The sequence below is a fragment of the Vulpes vulpes genome, chromosome 12 (genome assembly GCF_048418805.1).
Source record: "Vulpes vulpes isolate BD-2025 chromosome 12, VulVul3, whole genome shotgun sequence".
In the NCBI taxonomy this organism is placed as follows: Eukaryota; Metazoa; Chordata; class Mammalia; order Carnivora; family Canidae; genus Vulpes; species Vulpes vulpes.
The window spans coordinates 71,271,612-71,290,745 of NC_132791.1; the positions used below are offsets into that span (position 1 = coordinate 71,271,612).

The 19,134-nt window shown below is 42.2% G+C and overlaps 1 protein-coding gene across 1 annotated transcript in view; it reads left to right on the top strand.

Annotated features, from left to right (window-relative positions):
• The first annotated feature begins 5,386 nt into the window (after nucleotides 1-5,386).
• LOC112932463 (uncharacterized) overlaps nucleotides 5,387-19,134 on the top strand; it is a 37,904-nt gene continuing 24,156 nt past the window's right edge. The window contains exons 1-5 of the mRNA XM_072731918.1: nucleotides 5,387-6,025; nucleotides 7,237-7,304; nucleotides 10,626-10,752; nucleotides 11,180-11,275; nucleotides 15,564-17,008. Of these exons, the coding sequence (XP_072588019.1) occupies nucleotides 7,272-7,304; nucleotides 10,626-10,752; nucleotides 11,180-11,275; nucleotides 15,564-17,008 (1,701 nt within the window). The 5' untranslated portion in view covers nucleotides 5,387-6,025; nucleotides 7,237-7,271. The remainder of the gene's footprint in view (nucleotides 6,026-7,236; nucleotides 7,305-10,625; nucleotides 10,753-11,179; nucleotides 11,276-15,563; nucleotides 17,009-19,134) is intronic.

Consider the following 19,134-nt stretch of genomic DNA (forward strand, 5'->3'; position numbering starts at 1 on the left):
TCAGGATCCTTAACTTAATCACATGGGCATGGTCCTTTCTGCCATATAAAGTAATAGTCACACATTCTGGGGATTAAGATGCAGACATATTTGAGGAGTCATGGTCCCTTCTACCGGTATGTAGTGGTATCTCCCTAGTCTGAATTTGCATTTCCCTAGTAACTAATGATGTTGTGCAACATTTTCTGAGTTTAATTGCCATTCTTATATCTTTTTAGTGAAGTATCTGATCAAATCTTTTGCCCATTTAAAAAAATAGTGTTTGGTATAGTACAACAGAACTTTTTGAAAGTTCTTTATCTATTCTGGATACAAATCCTTTATCAGATATACACTTTTCACATTTTTCTTCCTGTGTCTTTTCACACTCCTAAAACTGTCACTTGATGAGTGGAAGTTTTTCATTTTGATGAAGTCCGAGTTAAACATTTCTTTTACAGACAGTGCTTTTGGTGTCGTATTTAAGAAATCTTTGTATAACCCAAGGCTTCAAAGATTTTCTTATATGCTTTCTTCAGAAGGTTCAATGCTTAAGCTTTTACATTTAGTTCTATGGTCCATTTTAAGTTTGTTTTTTTTTTTTTTTAATAAGGTGAGGTATGACTCAAAGTCCAAATTATTTTGCACGTGGCTAGCCAATTATTCCAGTACTATATGTTGGGAGAGGTTCATCCTTTGTCCATCGAATTGTCTTTGCATCTATGTTCAAAATAAGTTGTCTATATACATGGGTGGGTCTCTTCCACCCATCTCTTTCTTCTTTTATTATTTTTATTTTTTCTTTCTTCTTTTATTGAAGTATAATTGATATGCAATGTTACATTAGTTTCAAGTATAAAAAAATATTGATTTGGCAATTCTATGCATTACTCAATGCTCACACCATGGTTAAGTATAGGCACCATCTGTCATCATAAAGCATTATTACGTTATTATTGCCTGTATGCCCTATGCTGTACATTTCATCTTTGTGACTTACTTTATAACCAAAAGTTTGTACCTCTTAATCCCCGTTATCTATCTTGCCCCCCACCTTGATCTATTTCTTTCTTGATGCCAATACTACACTGTCTTGATTATTGTGGATTTATAAATATAAGTCTTGAAATCAGGTAATGTGAGTTCTCCAACTTTGTTCTTTTTCAAAGAAATTCTGGTTATTCATATTTTCATATGAATTCTAGAATGAGTTGTCAAATTGTAAAGTCAAGCTGACCATGATATTTAGAGATTGCGTTGAGTCTATACATCAATATGGTGAGAATTAACATCCTAAACAATATTGAGTCTTAACATTTACTCGTAAAAAAAGTTTATACTTCCATTTACTTAGAGCTTTTAAAATTACTTTCAGCAATACTTTGTAGTTTGCAGTGAACAACTCCTGAGTATTTTTGTCAGATTTATCCCTAAGTATTAATATTTTTGATGCTATTAGAAATGGTTTTGCTTTTTAAATTTCAATTTCTGATTATTCATTGCTACTAAGAAGTACAACTGACTTTTGGATCTTGCATCCTGCAGCCCTGCTCAGCTTTTTGGTTTTAAAAATCTTTTTGTAGATTCCATTGAATTTCCCTATACAGGAGTGCCTGGCAGGCTCAGTCAGTAAAGCATGAGACTCTTGATCTGGGGGTTGTAATTTCAAGCCCTATGCTGGGTATAGTAGAGATATAAAGATTACAAATAAAATCTTAAAAAAAAAAAAAAAAAAGATTTGCCAGGGACATCTGGATAGCTCAGTGGTTGAGTGTCTGCTTTCAGCTCAGAGAGTGATCCTGGGTCCTGGGATCAAGTCCCACAACGGACTCCCCGCAGGGAGTAGGCTTCTCCCTCTGCCTATGTCTCTGCCCCTCTGTGTCTCTGATGAATAAATAAAACCTTTAAAAAATTGTCTATATAGAAGATTGTGTTTGCTGCAAATAAAAGTGGCTGTACTTCTTCCTTACCAATCTAGATGTTTTTCTTTTGCTTGCCTTATACCATTAATTTGTTTTTTTTAAATAGATTATATGTATGACTAATTCCATCAGAGATGTTTAGGGATTACGCTCTATGCAAATACTTTCATCTTCCAAATGCCTTTGCCTCACTCAAAATTAAATGCTAGATTAAAGGGTTATAGAATTACAATTCTAGTTCATTTTACTTTAGAAATCTGAGGATATTGCTCCACACTATCTTCTAGAATCCAGTGCTGTTGCTGAGAGGCAACAGATGTCAGCCTTACCCTCCTTGTTTTCCCTGGAATAGTGGGCATTCCTGATTACGCAACATCCACTCAACTCCATTTTGCAACAGAACCTTGATTTTGTGTCCATGTCCATATTGCACCCAACTCCTAAGTAGCAGAGAGAAGGAAGACATTTTTTTTTTTTTAATGAAGTCACTGAACTACTCATTTTGCTGGAGCTAGAGTCTGACCCAATAATTTGTTATGCCTTTATCATTTAAGAACATTGAAGCAGTCCTATCTTCTATTACTTATAGCAAAGGACACATAGGTAATCTTTTATTTCATTTTTATATACTGGTAGCTCCTAAGATTTTCTATTTATCCTTAAGAATTCTGAAATTTCATTCAGGATATATTTTTTGTAGGCCCCCCGCCCGAGGCCAACCCCATCATTATGTCCAACCTTATATTCTATTTAATCTGAAGACCCAAGCCTTTTTCAGCTCGAATGGTTCCATATCTTTATCTGTAATCTATTTGTGATTTTTCCACCTCTTCATTTCCTGGTTTCTTCTTCTGAATCTATTAGATGGATTTTGGATCTCAGGACACACTTCTGCATGCCTTCTAAGATTTTCTCTCAATTTCTTGAGTTCTGATGGTATTTTCTAGAGCTTAGGGGATCTATTCCTCTGAAAAGTAAATATGCATGTGTTTTTGTTACTTTAAGGACTATTAAGAGAAAAAAAACAAGGCAATTATGTGTACTCGTTCTATCACTTTATTTATACTTTATAAATCTCAATGTTATATTGTTTTGCCAATAAGAGTTCATTACTGTTACATCTTTATTTTGTATCGTTATTATTTTTATCATGGTAAAAGTCACATAACACAAAATCTACCATTTTAGCCATTTTTAAGTATACAGTACAGGAGTACTAAGTACATTCACATTGTTGTACACCATCACTGCCATCCATTTAAAGAACTTTTTCATCATCCAAACTGCAACTGTATACCAATTAAATAATAAATTCTCATTCATCTCTTCCCCGAACCCCTAGTAACCCTTTTTCTACTTTCTATGAATCTATTTTAAATACCTCATATAAGCAGAATCACAAAATATTTGTGTGCTTTGAGTCTGCCTTATTTTACTTGACATGTCTTCGAGATCCATCCACTTTGGAGCATGTGTCTGAAATTCTTTCCTTTATATGGCTGAATGATTTTCCATTGTACACATACACATTATGTTTATAAACATATACTATGTATACGGTATATACATATACAGTTTGTTGACACTGGCTTGTTTCCATCTTTCGGTTACTGTAAATAATGCTGCTATTAACACTGAACAAATACCAGTTTAAACCATCGTTTTCAAATCCACTGGGAATATACCCAAAAGAGGAATTGCTGGATCATATAGTAATCCTATTTTTAATTTTTTTGAGGAAAATACTATTTTCCGTATCTTCTGCACCATTTTACATTCCCATTTACATTCAATCCATAGCAATGGATTCCAATTTCTCCATGTCCTCACCAATGCTTGTTTGCTGCACTGTACTGTCCTGTTTTGTTTTGATAGCAGACATACTAATGGATGTGAAGTGCTATCTCAATGTGGTTTTGATTTGTATTTCTCTAATGGTTAGTGATTGTATTATCTTTTACCAATAAAAAACAACTCATTTTGTCTAATTATCTGTATATTGAAATGATCTTTGTCTAATTGTAACTGTGAAAGGAAAAACCTGAAACAGTCATTCCTATCAGGACAGCACATTTAAAATGAAATGGGTGGGAGGATGATGGGGGGGGAGGATTAAGGACATGGGGCCTATGCACTCTCACCTCTATGCAAAACACAGTACTTTAAATATAGCCCACCTCCAAACCAAAATATCCTGCTTCTTGCAGCCCCAGATGGCAAGCTGTGAACTCAACAGAAATTAGACTCTTTATGCCAATTATGATTTTGCAAAATTTATGTAAACCTTCTTGGAATTCCCCTTTTTGCTTTTAAAAGCCCTCTGCTGGGATCCCTGGGTGGCGCAGCGGTTTGGCGCCTGCCTTTGGCCCAGGGCGCCATCCTGGAGACCCGGGATCGAATCCCACGTCGGGCTCCCGGTGCATGGAGCCTGCTTCTCCCTCTGCCTGTGTCTCTGCCTCTCTCTCTCTCTGTGACTATCATAAATAAATAAAAAAAAATTAAAAAAAAAAAAAAGCCCTCTGCTTCCCATGTCCCCGAGAGCAGAGCACTATGGGTTTTCTCTCAAATCTATGTCTCTCACGTTGTAATTCCTAAGACCTCCAAATACATGTGTTTGCCTTGCATCCTTTTTGCAATTTTTGTTGGACATAACACCGTGATCCCAGATTTTTTTTCCTATTGTTTTTCTGGCATAATTTAGTTCATCTCTTTGTTTTCTACCTTCAAATGCCCTTTAGTTTTTCGTTCTGTTTTGTAAACTGTATTGCTGGTTATTTTAAAAGATCATTCATCCCTCATGCAGCACATATTCTTTGGTTTGTACAGTACCAGTCACTGAGGATGCAGTTTGGAAGGGGATTATAGTCAATGCTAGAAAACAAACTTTACAGTTCAAAGGAGCCATTTTAGGGGCACCAGGAGGGCTCAGCCGGTTAAGCGGCTGCCTTTAGCTCCAGTCAGGATCTCAGGGTCCTGAAATAGAGCCCTGCATGCGGCTCCCTGCTCGGCGGCAGAGTCTCTTCCTCTGCCTGCTCCCTCCTGCTCATGCTGTCTCAAATAAGTAAAATCTTAAAAATAAATAAAGGAGCCATTTTAAAAAGAAGTAATGACTGTTGTGAAAAAGTAAATGCTGGGTTTATGCTTTTGTGTTTACCCAACGTGAATGTCAGTTAAAAATACATCTTGTGCAGGTTACGACATGTAGACGTAATTTCTTTGAAATTCAAAAATTTGTAAAAGAAAAAAAAAGGTTAACAGCTGAGAACAAAAAACCCCCAATAATCACACAGCAACAGCTATCAAACAGGATGGGTTCCCTCAGGTCAAGGGAGCAAAACTGAAATTTCAGTCAGGCCGAAGGATCACAGGAAACCAAAGCAGGCAGCACAGCCTGGGCGACACGCGGCCCAAATCCAGCAGTATTCGCAGAAAGACGCCAGAGCACATCCGCCCGGGCTCTTAAGGCGGTGCCACCTCCCGCGGCTGCTCAGAAGGGCGAGGTCCCTCGGCTCCGGAGTCTGGGACCCGAGTCTGACCCGCCTCGGTAAAGGGCACCAGACTCGCGGTTTTTGCCTCCTGAGCCCGCGCCCAAATCTTCCCCTCCGGAGAGTACTTTCGGCTCGGAGCTCAAGACCGCAGTCCCGGGTTTGCCAATCGGACGGCAGCGAGGCTTTCCCTCGCCTCGGCTCACATCCTGGCATTCCAGGAACTTTTGCTGACACACTTCACTCACCAACCGGGAACACGCAGCAGCGAGCAGCGAATTTTCCATATTTTCAAATACATACTCACTTTTCCCAAAAAGGGCGCTCGAGCGGATACGCGACGAGACACACGGAAGAACGGGCCTGGCGCCGCCTCCGGCTCCCCGCAAGATGGGTTCCTCCAGCCTCGCCGCTACTGGCCCTTTTCGGACCCCGTAAGCCGCCGTCGCGTGACGGTGTCTGGGATAGAGAGTCCGAAAGGAAAAGCTCGGCGGTTCAGCCGAGGGACCCGGTGGGTCTCTCGTGCGCAGGCGCACTTGCGCCCGGCGGCCTGGCGGCGGCGGCGAAATCTCGGGGCTAGGTGTCCTGCTCGCGTCCGGCCGGTCCGCCGCTTGGAGTTCGCCGTGGCGGCGGGCCCAGGTACAGGCTGCCAGGGACAGCGGGCCCGGGATGTGCCGCTCCTGCGGCGGGGCCAGGGCAGAGGGCCGGCCGCCGCGCGAGTCCCAGCCGCGCGTCCGGGTTGCGGGCGTCCGAGCTGCGGCGGCTTCGGCAGGTGGAGGCGGCCGGCGGCGGGGGCGGTGCCCGGGGAGGTCTCCGCGCCGCGGCCCCCCAGCCCCGGAAATGCGCGCTGTCCGCGCCAGCCTCGGGCAGGGCTCCTGGAGCCGCGGCCTGGGGACCGAGACTGCAGGGAGCTCTGCCTGGTGGGAGGCTTCGTGGACCCTGGGGCGGTGTTTGGCTGGTAGCGGCCGCGGGTCGGCCCCCGCCCCCGCCCCGCCCCCACCACGCCCCGAGATCCCACTTTCTGTTGCTCAGTTTCTGCCGTCCTTGCTTATGTGGCACTCCTCTCCCAGAGTGAGTCCTAAGGTGATGTGACTATTATGTTTTTTGTTAGTTTATTTAGATTATTTTTGTCCTTTGGCTGAATTACTTCCCTTTTCTCTAAATTTAAAATTCAGAGCTAGCCGCTGATGCTCTTTCTTGTGAGCCTTGTGGGGCTGTTTGGAGCCGGGAGAGGACGGGTAATGTTTTTGTTTCTATTAAGGAGGTTTGGGAACTCTTGCTTCATAAAGGAAGCACGATTTCCAAGGGGAAGAGGGAACTAATTTGTGGTTGGCTCTTCCTGAAAAGGACACCAATTTCCTATAGAATAGAATTATTATAATTATCGTGTTATATTTTGTTGTGCATTATATATAGCTATATACTAGGTTAGATACAGTATAATTGTAATATAGCTCAAAATATGTAAATGCAGATGTGTGGAATATTCTCACTTTCATTAAATATCTCTGTGAGCACAACGTGACTGCCCCTTACTCTGTACATCAGAGTACATGTAATGTTCTAATGTACATCAGATGGTTCTCATCCCTTAGTCTGATTTATTTTTATTCATGAACCACTAGCTGAAAGGTAGTAGGCCCAGCGACTGGAAGTAAGCTTGCTGCCCACTCCTGATTTTGGTGGCCATGCCCACAGACCCTCTAATTCCAGCATCCCTGGGCTTCTAGGCTCCCCCAGGCTTCCATTTGCAGCATGCTCAGTGTGTGGGATCTCTACGTTAGGCCTCACAAAGGTGGCAGTACAGACAGGATGGACAGACTGCTCACAGTTTTCTTTCTCCATATCAGGTGCCTTTCCCAGGCGGGGCAGGAGAGAGGAAGAGATGGCCACAAGGTTGCTGCCGGTCCATGCTCAGGTGAGTGAAGGCTTCTTTCTTCAACTGTCCTCCTGGTTTGGAGATCGTGAACATGCTGAGGCCCTTGTTGAGCTTTTCGAGGCAGGGGGCCTGGTCAGGTAACTCTGGAAGGAAGCTGTTTCTCTGGTGCCAGGGCCAGTCTCATTGGGAATTCCTTGTTGATTAGGAATTCAATGTCCTGTGCCAGAGCTATACACAGAGTTTTGTGAGGGATCTAGATGTGTTTTTTCCCCCGTGAAGGGCAGAGAGTTGGGGGAGTCCGATAATTCTTTTCGTAACATTAGGAATTCAAAGAGAAGATGTAAGGCGCTCTCAAGAAATTAAGGGCCAATCAACTGGAGTTGTAGTTGGTAGGAGTCCAGGTGATTTTCTGGGAAGATCCAAGAAAGAAGACCTCTAAATCAGCAAAGTGTGGTCAGGGATGCTTCTAGTACAGTTGACTCTTGAGCGATGCAGGGTTTAAGTGTTGCGGGGTGAACTGGGAAGGCCCTGGGGTCTTGACCCAGCCTGTCCTAAAGGAATTGCTGATGGTTCTCGGTCTTGCCTCGAGAAAGAATTCAAGGATGGACACACAACACAGCAGGTGAAGGACACAGCAGGAAAGCTTATTAAAGCTAAAAGTTTACTCTCAAGATACGAGAACAGATGAGCTTGAGAGAGAGAGCTTTGTGCCCTGGGGTTTGAGTTTTCTATCTTTTATTGACAGTTGCTAACCAGAGGGTAGAATATCCATTACGTGGGGCACAAATGCAGGGTTTCAGCTTTTTCTTCCTAACTTGGTCAGGAGTTTCCTGTCCTGGTATCAGCCATTGTGGGCCTCTGTGGTTTGATCCAGCTTCTTGTGGAGAGCTACCAGGACAGCTTCTGACCTCCCCAATAGCTGGTCTCAATTTTCTCATTGTTGGCCCCCAGGTGTCCACTTGAACCTAACTCACTGCCTGCTCTAACATAAGGGTGCAGGCTCTGACCCCTCTGCCCCCACCCACCAGTCAGAAATCCACATATAACTTTTTTTAAGTTTTTATTTGAATTCTAGTTAGTTATCATATATCATATAGCTAGTAATACCAGTTTCAGGAGTAGAATTCAGTGATTCATCACTTACATACAACACCCAGTGCTCATGCTCATCACAAGTGCCTGCCTTAATGCCTGTCCCCCATCTAACTCATCCCCTGCACACCTCCCTCTATCACTCCTCAGTTTATTCTCAATGGCTAAGAGTCTCTTATGGTTTGCCTCCCCCTCTTTTGTTTTTTTTTTTTCATTCCTTTCCCCTATGTTCATCTATTTTGTTTCTTAAATTCTACATATGAGTGAAATCAAATGATATTTGTCTTTCTCTAACTCACTGACTTTAGCATAATGTATTCTAGCTCCATCGACATCATGGCAAATGAAAAATCCACGTAAAACTTTGACCTCCTCCAAAAACTTCACTACATAATAGCCTACTGTTACCAATAATGGTCAACTAACACATATTTTGTATGGTATATGTATTCTATGCTGTATTTTTACAATAAAGCAAGGTAGAAGATGTCATTAAGAAAGTTGAAGACAAAAAAAAAAACATGTTTACAGTAGTGTATTTATCAAAAGAAAATCTATATGTATTTGGACCTAAACAGTTCAAAACCATGTTGTTCAAGGGTCAACTGTATTGGAAGTCTGGGTCCTGCTCAAAGGCCCCAGCTCATAGAGCTGGTGTAAGGAAAAGGAGTCGCAACTGGGCAGTGGTCTCAGGACAGATTGAGGGAAATGAAGCATCTAGTCCACCGTGTTTTCTTCCCTTCATGACCCTTTCATGGCACTTAGGGAAATAGAATGAAAACCCTGAAACCTCTCCACAAAGGCAGAAGAGAAAGAAAAACGCTTTTAACACTAAATAAGGTTGAATGAGCGTTAGGCCAGAATGTCATGTACATCGCCAGCCATCCACTGAGGAGATGGCAGAGACAGAAGGCTCCCTCGCAGGTTAAGTGGCTCCAACCCAGTTTGGACATTGGTCAGATGACCAGTTAGGCCACCTCCTCCCAGGAGACAGAGGGGTAGGCACATTCAAAGAGATGGCTCCCAGGTCTCCAAGGAAGCTGTCCTGAGCTGCGAGCCTGGCAGGTGACTTAGCTATTGAAGACCGCAGTACCCCCGCCCCCATCCATGGTTTCCCTTCCAGCCGTTCCAGTTACCAGGTGATCCTCCTTCTTACCTCTCTGTAGAAGGTCAGGGGCAGCCGAAGGCGGTGTCACAGAGCCTGCATCATTCGCCTCACTGCACTTCACCCTGCCTGGTGTGGGCACTTTACCCTCTCACTCTGGAACCACACCAGCCGAATTCGGTCCTTGCTGAGCCACAGATAGAAACCCCACCAGGTGAGCTGGGGCGCAAAGGAAGTTTTATTTGCAGCAGATGAGATCATCACCGGGAATGGCTTCCAAAGACTTGACTCCCTGAGCCAGGTGGATGGTTTCTTTTTACTTAGAGTTAAAATGAATATTTAGAAAGAGGGATCCTTGTTTCTGTATGTAAGGGTGGGCATAAGGCTGTGCACGTGCCTTAAGGAAACACGTCTAAACACACTGTAGTGCATGTTTTGTAAATGAGGCCTGGGCTCCGCCTTGGGCAGAATCTGTAGTATTATAATGAGGTAGAGGTAAAGGTCTGTCATTCCAGGGGTCACTCCATGGTCCATCTGCACAGGCTGGGGGGCGGTTACACTCAAACTGGTCTGGGTGTTCTGGGCTGGCTCTGGAGGTCTTGTCAGGATAGTCACTACTGCTGGAGGGGCGGTTTCATTTTTCTATTTGCCCAAGTTAAGAAAGAAGCTGGAAGAAGAGCTTAAGGAAGAAGGTGGGACAAAGATCGGTGAGTCCAAGCAGGTGGGCAGTCAAGGTTGGGTCTTGGGGTCTAGCTGGTGACACTATTACGAGCAGAAGAAAGGTAGGTACAACACAATAAGATGTTATGAGAGGGAGAGACCATATTCACATAAATTTTGCTACAGTGTATTGTCATAATTGTTCTATTATTAGTTGTTAATCTCTTACTGTGCCTGATTTATAAGTTAAACTTTATCAGAGGTTTGTATTTATAGGAAAAAACAGTACATATAGGGTACGGTACTATCCAAGTTTTAGGCATCCTGGGGGGTGGGTGAGTCCTTAGAATACTCTCCCCCCCCCCCCCCACCAGGGACGTGTGGACAACATTTGGAAAGGACAGAGACTCACCTTGAGATGCCCACAACCCTGACAGGGTTGCTGCACAGCCGTCCCCTCGGGGGGATGGTCCAGGTGAGCAAGAATGGGTTTGCTGTTGCAGGAGTCTGTGACATTCAGGGATGTGGCCGTATTCTTCAGCCAGGACGAGTGGCTGCACCTGGACTCTGCACAAAGAATGTTGTACCGGGAGGTGATGCTGGAGAACTATGGCACCCTGGTCTCGCTGGGTAAGGACATCTGCCGGGGGAGTGTCGTGGTGCCCTCTCCAAGGAGGACAATTGGAGGGCTTGTCCAGGTTCACCCCACAGGTGGGCTCAGAGAGTGGCAGTTGCTGTTCCCCTCTACTGCTGGGAAAGGTCTTGGTTTGGTGGAGTCGGTGCTGGGCAGCCTGTGTGTGCTTTCGCTGGTTTTTGCCCCAAAACTCTTCTGGGTCTCACAAGAGGGTTCCAAATTAGAGGCACACACAGCCAGTGCCCTGACTTTCCTCCTGAGACCCCCATCCTGTAGGAGTGTCATTTAAGCCCCTCTCTGAACAAACGTCTCCTTCCTTCAGCTGTCCCTCTGCCACAAAGGCCCTGGTGCTGGATCCATGTGTCAGGGTAGCTGCTCATGTCTGCAGCACGGACTCATTCTCTTCTTCTTGCTCACAAACAGGAATTCTGTTTTCCAAACCAAAGGTTATTTTCCAGTTACAGCAAGGGGAAGACCCCTGGATGGTGGAAAATGGAGTTTCTCAAAGCCCCTGTGTAGGTGAGTGCCCGTGATTGGAAAGCGGGCAGAGCATTTTCTCACTGCCTGGGTGCTGCTTGATCAGCGAAGAGCCTGTGCTCAGGAGACATTGAGCAGGGACCCCCTAGAGTACCAGGCCAGGTGGGAAACAGTGGGAAGGACATATCCTCCCTCTACCTTTTCAAGTCCTTGATTGGGCAGGTTCAGAGGGAGAGTTGAATTCTCTCAGGAAGGACCCACTTGTCTCTGTTGTCCTATGTAGTGTGAATGCAGAAAATGTAACACCATATGTAATGCATAAAGGTTTGTGAGTCATGTCATCCCCCATTTTTCTTGCTTTTGCTGGACCAATTATTTTTCTAAATTATCCTCCTTTTGTGGTTTGAACAAACCTTCTATCACTACAGTACATCCCTCATTGTTCCATTTTGGGTTTTTGTTTGGCTTTTTTGGTCCGCAACTTATGTATGATTCAGCTAAAAAGAAAAGATATATGTGTTTTTATATACTACATAAGAGTGAGAAAGCAAGGGTAGCAAAATGGTGGTGATAAATTTATGCAGAAGGTTTGCAGATATTCAACAGGGCATTGTACTAAATATTTTGTGTGAAAATATTCAAAATAATATGTTCCAGACCCTGACTGCTAGGACATACCTCTCAGTCTCTAAAACTCTTCTGGGTTACTGGGTCAGTAAACTCTCATTTGCTGTTCTGCTTTTTTTGGTGGTGGTGTTGTCATTCTGGTTTTGTGTTTTGGTTTGTTTTGTCTTTGATTCTAGCACCAGAGTGTGGCTCTCTCCTTTGAGTTTTGCTGCTTACCCAGTCTTCCTCTCGGTGGCAGGACACAGGCTTTCTGGGTCAGCTCAGTCAGGTGTTTCCATTCATGAGCTTTAGCTTCAGATTCTCCTCTTTGGTTTGACTGGAGTATTTTCTTGAATAATGTTTTCACAGAGGTTCGTGTATGCTCTATTTGGGCATGTCTAAAATCAGTTCTTTGACCTCTCCAGTGAGAATTATGGGTCTAGCAAACTGCCATCAATATTTCTTTCCTTCACACTTGGCTCTCGTGTCATTGATAAAAAGTCTTGTATTAGCTTGATTCTTTTTCCTCTACTGAATAGAAATCCGGTTCCCCCTCCTTTTTTTGTCTTCTGTCTAGAGTAGTATAGGGTATTTTCTTTACCTTTGGGATTCAAGTTTTTTTTTTTTTAAGAGATCTTATTTATTTATTCATGATAGAGAGAGAGAGAGAGAGAGAGAGGCAGAGACACAGGCAGAGGGAGAAGTAGGCTCCATACCGGGAGGCCAACATGGGACACGATCCCGGGTCTCCAGGATCATGCCCTGGGCCGAAGGCAGGCGCTAAACCGCTGAGCCACCCAGGGATCCTCTACCTTTGGAATTCAGAAGATTCATTAGGTTGTATCAAGGAGTTTTGTTTTAATATTGTAATTTGGCATCACAGGGCCCTTTGCTTTGAAGAGCCAAGTCTTTTTTATCACTCCAGAGATCTTTTTTTCTACCACATACTAATATTTTATACCATATTCCACCAACAATTCAAGGCACCTATGTGTAAGAATAATGATAAAATAAAATAGAAGTTCAGTCAGAACCTTAGAAAGTGACTATGTCTGTGGCAAGGGCCAGCATGGTAGCCATGGGTGAGTTTCAGATTTGGCTCAGAGTTTTCTGATTGGTAAAGAAATCATTAGTATCAGATACACTGTGTTCTTCTTTTGCAAGCATTTTTTAAAACTTTGACTACTTTTAGTTTATGTAAGATGTATGTGGTGTTATAAAAAAGAGCAAAAAAGGAGATTGACCTGAAGTTTTGTTAACCAACCATGATGAACCTTTGCTGATATTTTACTTTTTATCCTCCCAGATTGTGAATATTTACTTGACTGTATTTGTACATGAGGGAAAGGGAGAGATGGAGAGGTTGATTATACATGTTGTTGTCAAATCTGCTTAAATTGTGAATGCCCTCGAGTTATTCAGCTCTCATTAAGTAGAGACCTAGCTCTTTGAAAGAACTCTATTGTATTGGTAAGCCGTATTTTATTAAATAATCTTTTACACTATCATAATCTTTTAGTTCTAGTTTTTTATATTAAGATTCCTGTAGTGGCTATAGAAAAGGAAGGTATAATATAAAGAGAAACAAAGAAAAGGTCCAGAGAGTAAATAATTACAGCACAAAGGCATGAGTTTTATCATTAAAAAGTCAAGGAATGTGAATTGAAAAAGTTTACCCAGGATTCTTTGAAAAACTATTTAACTTCATATAATTAATGATATACAAACTAAAGCAATGAGATATCATTTTCCCCTTATTGCCTCAAATTAAGAAATACACATCCAGTGTTTTCTTACTGCTCTGAGTGATACCTGAGTATCTTTCATCAGATTTTGATGGGTGTTGTCTTTCTGCAGGATGGTCTGACTTTATTAAAATTGATTTCAGGTTTGGAAATTTAAGGAAATAATTAATTTCATGATTGTGCAGAGTTGCAAAGGTGGTATAAATAATGTTATAACATGAGGGATCATTGGAGAGAAGAAAGCTAAGTGATTCTTAGAGGGGATTTATTAAATTACTATTATGTTTGTGTTTTGAAATCTTACATTGCCATTAAAACGATAGTGTCAGCCTTCATTTATTGCCATAAAGAGAAACCCACAATTTTTTAAGTGAAGAGTGGGTAATGGGAAGTTTAGTTTCAACCTATTTTTTTTAAAGTGTTTTCTTATATCCAGAAAAATTCTGCTGAGCTAAATTCCACATCTAGCAATGATTATATTTGTGTATTTTGTGTATGGGTGAACTCAACTTTCATGTTTATAGTTTTCTGTATTTTTCTTACAATGATTATATATCTCTTTTTTAGTTAAGAAAATAAAAACTCTTTCATAACATACATTCATTCATTTTGAAGCAGTGATACCATTCCTTGACCACCTTCCTAAGTGGTCAAAAAGTGGGCTGAAAATTATCCTCAGGAGTGCAATTTCCCCCACCATGTTCCCCATACTGTTATATGACCTCAGTCTCTATTAGGCTGCCCAGACCAGAAACTGTACATCAGCCTTGAGTCCTCTCTTTGATGTATGCTGTATGTCCTGTTCATAGGTGAAAGTACTTGTCATCTCTGCCTTCAAAACATCACAAATGTCCCCCCCTCTACTGCTGTGCCAGTACAGATCACTATCACCCCATCCAGTCTCCTCAGTGGCTGCTCAACGTCTGCCCACCCTCAATTACAGTCCATTTGTCACACCATTGTGAGCCTCTTTAAACAAAACTGTCCTGTGCCTCCTAACCTGCAGTGATCCTCCAAAGAAATTCCAGATATCTTCCCATAGCTTACAAGACCCCACGTGATACGGCTCTTGCCTACTTCTTTTCCTTACCTCAAAACACTGTCTTCTTCCCTCTTGCTCAGGCCACAGTGGACAAATCTGTGTTCCTGGAACATTCAAAGCATACTCTTACCTTAGCTGTTCTTTCTGACTGGAATCCTCCTCACACCCACATTTTTACATGGCCAGCTCTTGTTATTTAGATCCCATCTTTAATTTTACTTCCTTATCACCCAGTTTAAAACATCATCTTGTTTACTCATAGTGTACATTACCTTGTTTTTGTTGATTTTCTTTGTTATCCCCAGTTTCTTTGGTCGTTTAGTCATTGTCAAATACCCTGCTGCTAGAACGTAGACCTTGCAAAAACTGGATTCTTGTCTGATATGTTCTCCATAATCCTGATCTTGACCTTTGCATGGTGTCTACTCAGTAAATAGTGCTTGAATGAGTAAGTGTCCATTATAACACCATGTACAGCACTCACAGGAGTTCCAAAACAGCACTGATTGAGGCTGTGGGTTTCAGAGAGCTTTTTAAGGCCAGTGGCTCTTCCGGTTTCTATTTAGAACCTCTTTGCAGTTTTCCCGTGGATTGACCTTGACTGCACTGGTGAGTGATGTGGGAGAGATTGCTGAGGAACAAAGCAACCTGCTGTACTTGGAAGTGCTCTGTACCCTGCTGATGTGAGCTTTGTTACTAGAGCAGGCCTGGCTGCTGTCATTGGAGGAGCTTCCCTCTGAGCTTACCTGTGTACAGGTTTCCTTGGACCCCCTTCACCCAGGCATGTCTCCCATCCTACTTCTTTCTCTTGCCCTCCTTTCTCCTCACCCTATCCTAAAAATCCAAGGATGTATTTGTTAGCAATGCTTGTATATTTCTGTGTCCTTTTTCTTTATTCTCAGTGCAAGGGAGACTTAACCTGTTTTGTTTATTTTAGGATGGGAGAACTTGTTTGAAACCACAGTTTCTGAAGAAGAAAATCAGGAAGTAATGAATAAACTTCTAGGTGACAGTTTTTTTGACTTCAAGTTGGGGAAAGCCTACATAAATGAGAACAAGCTAGAGAAACAACAAGGCAAAAAGAACAAGCCTTTTAGGAAAGTCTTGGTCACCATCAAAAACACCTACATGAAGGAGAGGAGCTTTACAAGTATTGAGCTTGGGAAAAATCTCAATCTGAAACCATCCCTTATTAGAAAACCCAGACTCATTACCAGAGGAAGGAAACCCCATTCACAGCACTATTCAGTTCTGTTTAAACAACTGGGAGTCAATACAGTACGCAAATGTTACAAATGTAACATCTGTGGGAAAATCTTCCTCCACAGTTCTTCCCTGAGCAAACACCAGAGAATCCACACTGGAGAGAAGCTCTACAAATGCAAGGAATGTCGGAAAGCTTTCAGCCAAAGCTCATCTCTCACTCAGCACCTGAGAGTTCACACAGGAGAGAAACCTTACATATGCAGCGAATGTGGGAAAGCCTTCAGTTTCACCACATCACTCATTGGACATCAGAGGATGCACACTGGAGAGAGACCCTATAAATGTAACGAGTGTGGCAAGACATTTAAAGGAAGTTCATCTCTGAATAATCACCAACGAATTCATACTGGAGAAAAGCCCTATAAATGCAACGAGTGTGGGAGAGCCTTCAGCCAGTGCTCTTCTCTTATTCAACATCACAGGATTCATACTGGAGAGAAACCCTATGAATGCAGTCAGTGTGGGAAAGCCTTTACATCTATATCGCGGCTTAGTAGACACCATAGAATCCATACTGGAGAGAAACCCTTTAATTGTAATGAGTGTGGGAAAGTATTCAGTTACCACTCAGCCCTTATCATACATCAGAGAATTCACACTGGGGAGAAGCCTTATGTGTGTAAAGAATGTGGGAAAGCCTTCAGCCAAAGCTCTGCTCTAATACAGCATCAAAGAATTCATACAGGAGAAAAGCCCTATAAATGCAATGAATGTGGGAAGGCCTTCTCCTGGATTTCACGGCTTAATATACATAACAGAATCCATACAGGAGAGAAACCGTATAACTGTAAAGAATGTGGAAAAGCCTTCAGTTCCCACTCAGCAGTTAATACCCATCGGAAAATTCACACTGGTGAGAAACCTTATAAATGTAATGACTGTGAAAAAGCCTTCAACCAAAGCTCAGCCCTCATTCAGCACCAGAGAATCCACACTGGAGAGAAGCCATTTAACTGTAAAGTATGTGGGAAAGCCTTCCGACAGAGTTCATCCCTCATGACACACATGAGGATTCATACAGGAGAAAAGCCTTATAAATGTAAAGACTGTGGGAAGGCATTTAGCCAGAGCTCTTCCCTTACCAATCATCAGAGGACTCACAGTGGTGAAAAACTATAAACAAAATGCATGTGGAAAGCCTTCCAACTGAAGTTCATTCCAGAGTCAATTTCAAAAAAAAAAAAAAAAAATTCCTCCTGGGCAGAAAGTGATGAAGAGTAGTTGTGAGTTAAACTTCAGAATGTAGACCTCATCAGACATCAGAGACTTCATGATGCAGGTAACCTTAGGTGTATTAGGAAAGGTTCCATGAAATGTGTTTTTTTTTTTCACAGTTTTTAAGTTATTACTGACTATAAAGTAGAGAAAAGTGTAAGGTTCTTTTATCTTCTTCCTAGTGACTTGCAGTAGGAGCTCCCCCACCCAGCTTTTGCAAGCATCACCAGGAAGCATGTGGATTTATGTAACAGTGCAGCCATAAAATCTAGACTTTAGATTAATCTGGGAATCTATTTTTTTTTAAATTATATTTGAGTGTTATGCAAGCCAGTTATCCTAAGAAGAATGTTTTGGAGAAGAAATGTAAGCAGCTGATCTGTAGCTACCTCACTGTCACTAAAATGTGTTTTTTAATAGTGTAAAGGCAAATCCTGTACTTGGTGGTTGTGAAAACTTTGGAGGGTTGTTTCTTTGCTTTCTAAGCTATTTACCTGAAAAGAAAATCACTTCATAAACTGCAGGTGTACAGTCCTGTGAGTTTTTTCCCTACTTGTTCCAACTCTGAAGCAGATCTTAAGTCACTTTATTTTAAAACACAAAATGCAGGGTGTTTCACTTGGTTTTATCATAAAATGATTACCTTTGCTGTGTTAGGTTGAGAATTAAAAGTTATTCAGACAAGTACTGCTTTTGCAAGATAATCTACTGATAAATGTGAGCAGTGATCTTACAGTGTAGCCATGGAAACATGCCTCTTGGCACCCAGGCTGTGCCTGCCTTATTGAGCTCTCTCCTTACTGTCCACCAGGAAGGCCCAGGAACAGTGTGGATCACCATTTGTCCTCGCTAGAGGTAAAGTGAACCAGGTAACTTTCACTCCCTCCCTCCTGCTTTCTGAGGGCCATGAGACCAATTCAGACTCTTAGTTCAGTAAATGGACTGTTAAGTGCTTCAACAAGTTAGCATGTTTCAGCACTTTTAAAATGTGAATAATAATTCCAGCAACATTAAAACGTTATCTCCCAAGTCAAACTAAAATCATTGAACATGACAGAAGCAGTGACCTCTAGTTTTGTCTGGTATCAGGAGTGGGCAAACACTTAAGGTCTGAAATACCTATTTTGTTTTGTTTGGTTTTTAAAAAGGGTAAGTTCTTTCTCTTTGTCAAGGAGTTAAAAAATATACCTCCGAAAAGGTACTGTTAGGGGTGGAGACTGAGCTAAAGCAAAAATCATTGAATTCAACTTTTGTTTCCTGTTTCAGACTCGTTGGGAAGAGACTGTTCTGGGTCATGTAATTCTCCACTGCAGTGCCCCTTTCCCTACAACCATTCTTTTAAATTCTCTAGTTTCTGGGAAGATTTCTAGGAAAATATAACTTCCCTGTCTTAGTCCATTTTGGTTGCCATTAAAAAAAAATACCATTAAAAAAAGTTTGGGCAGCTTATAAACCACTGAAACTTATTTCTCACAGTTCTGGAGGCTGGGAAGTCCAAGGTCCTGGTACCAGCATGGGTGTGTTCTGGTGAGGACCCTCTTGCTGATTCCTAGCTGGTGGCTTCTTGTATCCTCACATGGCAGAAGGAGTAAGGGAGGCTCCACCACCATCACAGCCCCTCCCAAAGGCCCCACCTCCTAATGACATCATCTTTGGGGTTAGGGTTTGAATATGAATTTGGAAGGGGCACACATTCAGACCATCAAATCTCCAAGAAACAATATAGTCCTAAAGATCATTGCCCCGAATAAAACTGAATAGAGTTACACAAAGAAAATATTAGGCACAGTAATTTTTAAGTTGAAGTCTACCAGACTTGCAGGTAACAGGGCAATTGAGTCTTATGCAGGATCTTCCAGAGGAGATAATGTACAAGCACAATGATTCCATGTAACCCAGGACCCAAATCTGATGAGGGAAGTACAAGAAAGAAAAAAATGCAGGCCTATATCATCCATGAACAAAAATGTAAAAATCCTAAACAGAGTAAATGTAATCCAGAGGTACCTCAACATAGTTAATGCATC